The sequence below is a fragment of the Prorops nasuta genome, unplaced genomic scaffold (genome assembly GCF_024137725.1).
Source record: "Prorops nasuta isolate Cenicafe-Biocafe unplaced genomic scaffold, Cenicafe_Pnas_1.2 PNAS00053, whole genome shotgun sequence".
Lineage (NCBI taxonomy): Eukaryota > Metazoa > Arthropoda > Insecta > Hymenoptera > Bethylidae > Prorops > Prorops nasuta.
This window is the reverse complement of record NW_027116850.1, coordinates 626,298-637,158: the sequence shown is the minus strand read 5'-3', so window position 1 is coordinate 637,158 and position 10,861 is coordinate 626,298. Positions and strand designations below refer to the sequence as shown.

Below are 10,861 nucleotides of genomic sequence, written 5' to 3'. Positions count from 1 at the left end.
ACATATTTATGATTCCAATTTTCGATTCATAATTCGGTCAGATAAACAACTAATTTGGAACACTTATCGACTGATTTTCATTGATGAAGAGCTTTTAGTTTTCTTGAAAATTGCCTCAGATAGCACCACTGTGTGTTTCAGAATTTTCTTTAGTAACATAGCTATGTTGGCATTGTTGACTCCCTGAAACAGTGTTGCCGCAATAAAAATGCATATCTGCAGATCCTGCAGATGGCGCTGCATGTATTAGTTAGTCGAAGATTTTATAACTCCCGTTTCCGTCGTTTCCACTGGTTTCCACGTCTTACTACTGTTAAGCTGTTGCCCCTTTTCTTTTTCATCCCCAGCTCTTTTGGAGAGCTAACGACATATTATAAAAAAAGATGCAAGCAAGCATTTGGAGCCTGGTAACTACTTCTGTCAGGGTAAGTTTCATTCCGTTATATTTCCCAAAATATTGTCACCTGCCGAAAGTTCATGCAATGACTTAACATAGCCCGTAATATTCTCTTAGAAGCTATTTCGTAACATTCTGAAGGACACTCTACTTTGTCGAAGTCTTTATTGAAAACTCTGCCAATCCTAATATCTAAACTCTTTATTTTATAGCTTTTTTCTTTCATGTTCTAACCTTTTTTTATTAAGAACGTTGAAAATTACTAACTCTAAAAAAGTATATTTCGATAATACATTTAAGCTCACATTTTACCATAAGAATCTTTATTATCTTGTATGAAAATTAGATCTTTAATTATTAGGAAGAGTGGATAGGCTTGTGACTACATAACTTTTTTTCATTTGTAGCCAACATGCATGAAGCGTGTTGCACCTAGCCTGACAGGTATCCAGCAGCGTAGATATGCTAGTACGTTAGATGCAGACATAGTAGTCATAGGCTCTGGTCCAGGAGGATATGTAGCTGCCATTAAAGCTGCCCAGTTAGGCATGAAAACAGTCTGCATAGAAAAGAATCCTACATTGGGTGGAACTTGCCTAAATGTTGGTTGCATACCATCTAAATCACTGTTGAATAATTCCCATTATTATCATATGGCACACAGTGGGGACTTAAGTAATCGTGGTGTACAAAGTAAGGTGATCTTAACATAATCTGAGAATTGAGCATTAACAAGATACTTTTTCTATTAAAAGCAATATTTTCATTACAGTTGAGAAAGTTTCACTAAATTTAACTAAGCTAATGGAACAAAAGACCAATGTAGTAAAAGCTTTAACAGGAGGAATAGCAGGTCTGTTTAAAAAAAATAAGATAGAATTAGTAACTGGCCATGGAAAAATAACTGGGAAGAATCAAGTGAGCGCTCTATCACCCAGTGGCTCAGTGGAGAAAACAGTTAATACTAAAAACATCCTGATCGCAACAGGCAGCGAAGTTACTCCTTTCCCTGGTATTGAAATTGATGAAAAACAAATTGTTAGCTCAACAGGAGCACTATCCCTTGATACAGTTCCTAAGAGATTCATAGTCATTGGAGCTGGTGTTATTGGTTTAGAATTGGGTTCAGTTTGGCAGAGGTTTGTTTGTAAATATTTATTTTTTACTGTCAAATTCCAACATTAAAAAGATTTTTTTTAACAGGTTGGGCTCTGAGGTAACAGCTGTAGAATTCTTAGGCAGTATTGGTGGAGTAGGAATAGATGGGGAAGTCAGTAAAACCTTACAGAAGGTTTTGACAAAGCAGGGAGTTAATTTTAAATTAGGGACGAAAGTTACAGCTGCAAAAAAAAGTGGCAGTGAAGTAATAGTATCTGTAGAAGATGTTAAGGATCCTAGCAAGAAAGAAGACCTTTCCTGTGATGTTTTATTAGTATGTGTTGGCAGGAGGCCTTATACCGAAAATTTAGGATTAGACGAATTAGGTATAGAAAAGGATGAAAAAGGAAGAATTCCTGTAAATAATAGATTCCAAACAGTAATACCAAAGTAAGCCATTGTTTTATATGAAGCTCATGTAGCTAGAGATACTTTGTTAAATGCTATAGTTAATGTGGTAATTTTATTTATAGTATATTTGCCATTGGAGACTGTATTCACGGTCCCATGTTGGCTCATAAAGCCGAGGACGAAGGTATCATCACAGTTGAGGGCATTGCTGGTGGTGCAGTTCATATAGATTACAATTGTGTTCCCAGTGTAATTTACACTCATCCTGAAGTTGGCTGGGTAGGAAAGACTGAAGAAGACCTGAAAAAAGAAGGCATAGACTATAAAATAGGAAAATTCCCATATATGGCGAACTCTAGGGCTAAAACCAATTTAGAGACCGAAGGTTTCGCCAAAGTTCTAGCCGATAGTAACACAGATAAAATTTTGGGAGTTCATTTGATTGGTCCAGCTGCAGGAGAATTGATCAATGAAGCTGTTCTGGCGATGGAATATGGTGCAAGTGCGGAGGATGTTGCACGAGTTTGTCACGCACATCCGGTGAGTATCCACTTTAATTTTTCATTTATTTAAATTCTTCAACATTTTTTTAAAACATTTGATCAATGAAATGTTGTTCAGACTTGCGCTGAAGCTCTGAGAGAAGCGCATCTCGCCGCCTATTTCGGTAAACCAATCAACTTCTAAGAATTCACCAGGAAGCAGCCGGAAGGCGTTGCACATCTTAAATCACCGTACTTCGATCTAGTCTACGTAACATCGTCAGATTGCGCTTGAATTCCAGTGCGCTTATCTCGCAAACCGCTCAGCGTAAAAGAGAGCTTTTGTAAATAAGATTTTGAATCATTGATCTAAAAGAGATATTCTTTTGTATTATTGTTATACCCATTGTATTTATTACCAATAAATTGGGAAAATTTAGTTCCATCGATACATACTGGTGATCATGCGTTCTCAAATCTATATTATATTCTGTCTTATTCTTTCGTTTCCTCAACGTTATATTGTATGTACTACTATCACCTCCGTTTTGTGCGTATTACATAATGTTGACACTGAAAGTCACCTTTCTAAAATATTATCTTGTAAAACATATCATAAAAGTATGGAGAAGTTGTACAAGTGCAAAATTACACCTATGTAATTAGCGTAAAAAGTATAGACTTTGCGAAAAGTGGCTGTGCAGGGCTGTACAAACTAATCACTGATACCCCATTTGACTATATAAAAATCCGCATAAGTCGAATTCTTAAAACGAAAGTAATAATAATAGTAAAAATAATATTTTAATTGTAATTCTTACCCATAGTTCATGTAGAAAATTTGGAATCTAATGACAAATAAATTCTGTTAAGTTTAGATATGGTTTAAACTAATCCATTTTTAGTAGATGCAAAATGAATATTGCATTAGTAAGTTAAATGTCGTGATGAAAAAAAAAGTGAGGTTAGGTCGTTTATGGTGAGATAATTTTTCAATGGGACTTTGAATAGCGCTGGTTTAAAGGTATCGGTCACGTGTTTAATGAAAGAAAAGGGGCGCTCATTGAGCGATACGTTGCTGGTAACCACGTGACTTTAGTTAGTGGGAGGCGGCGTTGCCATCAGTTGCGCCGCACGCGCGTCAAGTCTTATCGGCAACGTCGCTTAATACAGAGAGGAGCAGCAGCCGTGAGTGTGTCTCTTGTGCGGCAACACACCCAATGTTTGTGTTTTCGTCCGAATTTTTCACGATTTACGCGAGTGCTCGACGCGAGTTCCATCCCAGAATGTAGAGCGGAAATCGCCGAGATGTGGACCCCGACGAAGACGACGAAATACGGCGTCGGTGAGTTCTCCCAATTAAACTTACGCCGCATCGTCGACCTGTCAAATCGAACCCTTCGTGCCATCGTGCCCGGAGCGGTGCGCGAGACACCAAGAACATCATGAAAAATCACCGGCATTTAAGGATTCACCAATTTTCTCGAATTATAATTTCCAGAACGCACTAAACCTTGAAATTGTTGGGGCCTTTTCATTGCATTTCTCGCAGCCGAGGGCATTTAATAAATTGGCGCGTGTACCGCTGTCGCGTGCATTAACGCACCTATCGTGGACATTTTATCAGCACAATGAGCTATTGAATATTGACCCCGTGATTTTGCGCCCGGTACAGGCTTTATGCTTCATTTCTATTCAGGAATTCTTTGTTTCCTTCTTCCACCATCCGTACCGTTAAGTCTTCGGTGCTCTATACATACAGTTTCGACTCTGGCTTTTCACCAATTTGCATTCTCCCCTAAAACCTTCAACTGTGCTACCTACCCTCCGGAATTTGCTCTCAACAGTTTCCGTACCGTTAGATTAGTTTCAGTTGATCATTCTTTAATTTTAATTAAACGATCAGTGCGAAGCCGGTGCTTCAATATTTCTCAAACGCGTTTCTCTTTGAGAGAACGTTGCAAGTAGCTCAATGCTTTTTATTGCTCCTTTGGTGTCTGGATTATTTGTTGTAATTATGCGTACCGTTAAGATGGCTTGAGCGATCCGTACCTATATTAATTTCAATAAGAAAAAAAGGTAGCCTGTTGGACGTTGAACCCAGTTTTAAGTTATTGGTTCTAACATTTTTAACTCACCAAACAAATAAATATTACGTCGAAAGACTCTTTAGTCATTCGAAAACACTTGAAAGTTTATTGTTACCTTCAGATAAAAGAAACTTGACTTTGTTAAAAATATCGACTATTAGTCAAACCCTCCTGGGAAATGCGTCACTCGAGTTTCTTATATAAATATTATGCCTGCAGGAAACTCCTAATTTAAAATTACAGTCTTATCTATAACTGTGTCCATTAGCTCGTCTATTCTGTCAACTCATTTCGCTAATAAACAACCAATCATAAACGAGTGGCCGATAGTTTTCGCAAGTATATAAAAGTGAAAGTATAGTGAGTATACTATGGATTATTCGTTGAAATCCTGTGCACAGCTGTACAGATCCACTTATCCTCGATGATAATTTAGACGATAACGTCTCGATAAGCTTTCTTAAGTAGCACAGTCGTATCTCTGAGTAGGAACCGATACTCTCATTGTTGAATGCGCACTGTGTCTTCCTGTAAATAATAAAGAAAAACATACATTTTCGTCTGTTCATCCTTCCTACGAAAAATTGAAATGCGACCAAGGCTTATCTCCTCGTAGAAATATTATTTGGTGTTTGGAAAGCCAGCTAATTGCAAAAATACCAAGAATTACCATATCTTCGAATTATTTGCAAACGAACGTGACCAGTCTTGTTTTTCGTTGTATCTGAATTTCTGATGCGAAGTGTCCTGTCCTCTGTGACTTTGGAACGTCTTGCTGCGTTTCGGACTATCATCCTCGAGCCTCGACTTGCGTCGCGTGTGATTTGATATTTTATTCAATCATTGTTGCGGCTAGTATCGTCCCCCGGCCTCTGCGACTGCTTCCGGCTGAGTCGAATACCAAAGCAAAAGGTGCGAGTAGACAGCAGGATAATTGCAGTCACTCTGCTGTAATAATATTTACCAGCCTCTATTACGAGATAAATAAAAACTCTTACGCCCCACCCAAGCCTTAATTCCCATTAAACTACTTATTTTCTCTCAATAAACTCTCATCGTGTTTTTTCACTCAATTTCCTATTCCAAAATAATGCAAATCTGGATCGCTCGAGACTTGGAAGAGAGAACGCTGCAGTTTTGTTTGCGTTACTTTTGTCAAACTGATTTATAGGCTATTGTATTAAACACGTCTAATAATTTCCTATAGCATTCTTTCATTGTTTTCAAACTACAATGGAATTCCAATCGATTAGAATTTCTTTGCAAATCGAACGGTTGTGCTTGTTCGACAAAAGTTTGGTCGTAAATGAAGAAATTTTCGTGCCAGTGCGCGTTTCCTCAGCGAACTGTAATCCGACCATTGTAAACCATCGAAATCTTATACCTGAGCTTGCATTTATCGTCAAAGGAAATCTCCTGGGGTGACACGAATCTTTGTCCACTTTCTATATTTCCACCTCTATGCACTATTTTCGTCAACCAACTTTGTCCAATGCAAGATGGTTATACTATTCCAAACTTATCCGTGTAAAACCTGCAGAATCCCAACTCGAAAAAGCAATAAGTAAATAAAAAAAAAAGACATTGTAAACTATTAAGATCTTTTATACCTGATTTCGCAATTATCTTAAAGTAAATTTTCCAGGAAAACGAGTCTTTGTTCATCTCGTATTTTTTTCCTCTAAACACCAATTTATTAAAGTAGCTTCTATAAGAAACGCTTCAGTGTTTATATTTTAATGCTTTGATCAGTAAGATAATAATAAAAAAAATTTTTAAATACAATTTTATTGCACTTGTGCCTCGCCTCTTATGTACATATACCTCTACGTATTTTTTAAATTAGTAATTAACACTGAACGATAAACGTAAAGCTGGTCATAATGGGATAATTTTCTTGGCGCTTTTCTATTGTCCACGCCGTTCAGCTGATTATTTATAATTCTATACATTTAAAGTGGATGGGTAATGGTCGTAATTTAGGCGGTAGATCGTTAGATGCGCTATGCCAACCGCAGTTTTACGAACGCATAAAACTGTTTCCGTTGCGAAAAATGTGCAAGGCGTGAGCTTCCCTGACCGAAGTTTCGTTTATCTCTCAACGACGAGTTGCAAGCTCGTCCCTTTTTCAGTCCCAATGCTCTGCCGAGAATTTGTTTAAATCAATATCAATTCAACTTTATTAGCTTTTTCATTAATCCAACAGCACGTTTGTTAGTGGTTCGCTTATAATGCAAAGTTCCCAGAAACCACGGCGAATCCTCTGTATAAATCCTTGATTAAAATTGAACATCCACCTTCATTTTCCTCGCTGCCTGCTACAACAGAAATTTCCGGTATACATTATTGGCTATATAACGGAAAATTATTATAGTCTGATTAAATCATGAAAATAATGAGAAGAGGCTTCCAATCGTTAAAATAATAAGATTCGTTTTAAACGTAAAATTGCTTCCCGGAAAATTTAGAGGAAAATTAAAGACAAGCATGTTGTGGATTTTTAGGAGCTATTATAGGGGAGGCGGGGGGGGGGGGGGGGATTAATCGAAGGTTGCTGGGACGATGCAGTTTGGGAGAGCAGAAGGCGAAATTTGGTGTATGAGGGGACTGGCTCAGGGCTGGGGTGCTTGCGTCAGAGTCGAAGACTGTTTCGACACGTGTGATTCTACCACGTGCGTGTGTAGCAGCGACTTGCGGACGTGGAGGGGAATCGGTGGAAAGGGCAATGGAAGCAAAAGGGACGTCTGGCGCAAGCCTAGGGACACCCTCGCAAATGTTTCATACTGGAGAAAGGGAGTTATCGATTTAATTCCCCGGGAAGCTCACGGGGGAAACCTGCTGCTTGCTGGGTCTATGGCCGCGAACATTTCGCGGATCCTCTTTGTTCCCCGTCGTCCCCAGCTCTAGCTGTGCACGTATATATCACTTTGACGCCGATGTATCTACCTCCATTTGGTCGAAAATCTATTGAAAAAGTCTGGGATTTATTCCCATAAACATTGCTTCAATTGTGATTTTTTATTTCTTTCTTATTTCAATATTATACTCACGTAAAAATGATAGTTGTTGAAATCCGGTTCTTGGGTCAATTGAACGGGGGAGGTGCAAATTTAAGCAAACTAGATGCTTAAATTTTCTTCGTAATTCAGAACGCTCGGCTTAATTGTGCCAGTAATGGTTAGAGTTAAACAGGAGTGGTCCGGAGAGAATAATACGTGTGCACCATTAAGCCAATAAAATATTCAGTAAATGCCAACTTTACGTGGTATAAACGATATTAATTTCTCATTCCCTTTCACGCCAATTTCTCTCGCCTGCAAAATCGGTCAGTAACTTTAATTTCCATTCCAGGACCAATTCCGTTCATTCTATCAATTTTAAAAAGCCTGTTTGGAAAGCTGTATCAGTTTAATTTCTTTCGGTGGAAAATAGAAAACGCTATTATGTTTCAGCGTGACATTGTTTGGCAACCATTTTTAAGCTGGTTTTCCCACAGTTTACCGCGAATGGCGAGACTCGTTTGCTTTGCTCGTCCCAGTTTGGCAAAAAACCAGCAGACCCCTTTATTGAAAAAACGTGTCGCGTCCTGTTCTGAGAGACGATTTTCTGGCATTCGAAGAACCTCCAGACCAAAAGCAGCTGCTGAGAGCTCGAAAATCTCTTGCTGTAGACAAGTGGCAGTGCCAACTCGGCCAACGTCCCGTTTGCAATTACTCAATTTCGCTACTTGACGTTTCCTCGATAATTCCTGTACGACCACCATAACCTAACTTCTTCTCACACTCCACTTTTCCATTGGAAAAACAAGGACGAGATTGGTATTGTTCCAAAACATGAGAGACCAAAATAAGCAAATGATCATCGAAAGTTCCTCTCATGGTAGGACTGGTATAATTCTACAAACCCATTTGCAATTACTCAATTTCGCTACTTGCCGTTTCCTCATTAATTCTCCTGCACACGCGGTAGCGACCATACTTCTCGTTTCTCACACTCTGCTTTTTCCCGCTATTATATGATTTATATGTTGTCCAAAGAGGCGCTTCGAAGCTTCGATCAACATTGGCGATAATTGGCGCGAGTGGAAAAAGATGCAGTGTGAATACTTAACAGATGTTGGTAGAACTGTCAAAGAGTTTAATGACGATTTCCTGGCGGAGTAATGCTGGCAGGAGCGTTAGAGAGAGTTGAAATCAACGAGTAGGTGTCGTCTCGTGTCCGACTTTGGAACGTAAATAGAAATTGACGCTCCCCGTTAAAGCAAACAACCAAAACAAGCATGGAAAAGGTCGGCATCGTCGGTATAAAGCGAATAAAACCGGTACGAGAGGTTAGGTTGTTCTCGACTAAAGACCGAAAGGGGGAGGTACCCCTTGACCAACAACCTAACATTTCTCACGTTGGCCAAGCCACGTGACTCTGTTCCAACCTAATTATTGAACTTTTCCAATGTTTAGAAGCGTTTGTTCTTTTTCTTCGACTTCGGTGAATCGGAACTGATTATTTTTGTAGCTCGAGAGCTTTTAGCCTCGAGAATCCGGTCTCTGTGCTCTTATATCGCTCTCCCTCAACTCGACTTCCAAGAAAGGATCTACCGGATCCATAAACGAATGGCCTACCTATATACACTCGTATAGAGCAAAAACTTTACAAAAATGTCATCAATATCTACCATTTTCAGATTATCCCATTAACTTTGAAAGAAATAGTCTTCTTTTGCAATAAACTTGATTATAATTCTTGCCGCTAATGCATAAAATAATAAGATCCAGTTAAAGTACACCTACGTATTTAGTTTTTAGTTCAACATAACATTCTTATACTATATAAAAATCTTTTTTCAGTTTTCCATAATGAATAAGAACGGAAATACGTTATATCTTCTTTGATTCCAACGTCCACGTTCATTCAGCTAAAAATATCACATAAACGATAAATAAACGCTTGTTCCGTAGAGATATTGTTCTTTAAAACGGCACTATGGAGAATTTTAAATAGATTTTTATACAGTTAGTTCTTTAGCACGGTAGATTCAAGCGCGGATATCATTTTCTTTCTGGTGTTGCTCGAAGAGTGGAAATTATGCTCTCGAGAGGATTCTTTACCAATTCCTTGAGACAACAGTCTTTGATCTTTGACGAACTGCTATCAGCGTTTTGTTTTGCTCTGCTATCGGAACAAGTGCTAATTCTAACTTTAACGATGAATTTACTGCAATGTTTGAAAGACGATAGTCGGTATACCGATAACCAGGACTATCTATCAAAACCTCTTTATCATTCATTGCTTTAACAATTTTACATGCATACCACGAGAACATAATACCTTCCTGCATGAAATTAAGCACAGTCCGGTATAATGTATACAAATTACGTTACTCTACGACAAAATATTCATTCATATTTTCCTAATACACAGTAATAGTAATGTTCTGTTGCAGCTGTGTACAATTGGCGAGGAGATACGACGCGTTACAGATTACCTTTGGAAATTGGAGAGACTGTACAAATCTTGGAGGAATGCGCAGGTCAGTAAAATTTGTAAGAGATTCAGCAGGGATAGATTTAAATCTGAAAATTTTCGTAGAATTATAGTAAATTTTGAAAATAGATGAGAAACAATTGGTACAAATTTCAGGTTGGTACAGAGGATTCTCAACGAAGAACCGGGCAGTGAAAGGGATCTTCCCAAGCTCCTACATATATTTGAAGCCTTGTAAAATTGAGAATGAGGGGCTTTTTGAGTCAGTGGTACCGGTGGAAGATCCCGTGGTGCGGGAAGTCACTCTTGTTCTTCGGGAATGGGGTGGTATTTGGAAAAGGCTTTATGTGGTGAGTAGCCCATTCATTTGTTTCCCCAACAATACGTTTCTTTATCCGCACCAGTGGCACATTTCTCTTACTCCTTGGCATCTCTCTCGATCGAAAGCATGCTCTCAGCTTATTAAAGCTGCATCGTTCATAGAACCATAACCATCCTGTTTCCTCTCATCCCTTATTTAGCGGATTCCCCTTTCACGAGAATTACAAATTCGATGTATTCGTCAATGTTTAACGAGTTACCGGTACTTTGCTCGCAGGAGAGAGAAAATTACAAGTTCAATACTTTGCGCAAAGTCATGAGAGAACTATTGGAATGGCGGAGGCAACTTTTGGGTGGCACACTCACCACCGATCAGACTTGGGAGTTGAAGCTTCGCATTATCAACAAGGTCGATTGGGGAAACCGGTAAGTCAGCCATAAAACTATATTCACCACGAAATACTATTCTTTCTAGAAATCAACCTCTGTTTGGTAATCCAAAACTTCGTACCCAATACTAAATATCCAATAAAAATATTTTTATCTACATCCATAAATGATTCATTCAATATCTTAATTAT

General features: G+C 38.6%; 2 protein-coding genes and 1 long non-coding RNA gene across 4 annotated transcripts in view; 2 read left to right on the top strand and 1 right to left on the bottom strand.

The window, feature by feature from the left end:
* The first annotated feature begins 261 nt into the window (after positions 1–261).
* On the top strand, positions 262–2,850 carry LOC136784336 (dihydrolipoyl dehydrogenase, mitochondrial). Its single transcript, XM_066744912.1, has 6 exons — positions 262–425; positions 805–1,090; positions 1,170–1,536; positions 1,601–1,945; positions 2,029–2,446; positions 2,528–2,850. Exons 1-6 carry the CDS (start codon positions 384–386, stop codon positions 2,591–2,593), a joined length of 1,524 nt encoding a protein of 507 aa, XP_066601009.1. The 5' UTR covers positions 262–383; the 3' UTR covers positions 2,594–2,850.
* A 676-nt stretch (positions 2,851–3,526) lies between these two features.
* The window catches only part of spg (dedicator of cytokinesis spg), a 31,688-nt gene continuing 24,353 nt past the window's right edge, over positions 3,527–10,861 (top strand). Inside the window, exons 1-4 of one of the 2 annotated variants that reach the window (XM_066744909.1) lie at positions 3,527–3,733; positions 9,919–10,005; positions 10,116–10,309; positions 10,558–10,706. In XM_066744909.1, the coding sequence (XP_066601006.1) occupies positions 3,697–3,733; positions 9,919–10,005; positions 10,116–10,309; positions 10,558–10,706 (467 nt within the window). In that variant the 5' untranslated portion in view covers positions 3,527–3,696. The remainder of the gene's footprint in view (positions 3,734–9,918; positions 10,006–10,115; positions 10,310–10,557; positions 10,707–10,861) is intronic. The other variant, XM_066744910.1, reaches the window with a different exon arrangement.
* On the bottom strand, positions 6,289–8,592 carry LOC136784398 (uncharacterized). The gene is made up of 3 exons (XR_010824412.1): positions 7,529–8,592; positions 7,314–7,442; positions 6,289–6,796 (listed from the first exon to the last, which is right to left on the bottom strand). It is a non-coding gene; the product is annotated as an uncharacterized lncRNA (long non-coding RNA).

Coding starts and splice junctions, on each gene's coding strand:
- LOC136784336 (XM_066744912.1), top strand. CDS start 384: ATGCAAGCAAGCATTTGGAGCCTGGTAACTACTTCTGTCAGG. Junction 1,091..1,169: donor AAGTAATCGTGGTGTACAAA/GTAAGGTGATCT, acceptor TTTTCATTACAG/TTGAGAAAGTTTCACTAAAT. Junction 2,447..2,527: donor GAGTTTGTCACGCACATCCG/GTGAGTATCCAC, acceptor AATGTTGTTCAG/ACTTGCGCTGAAGCTCTGAG.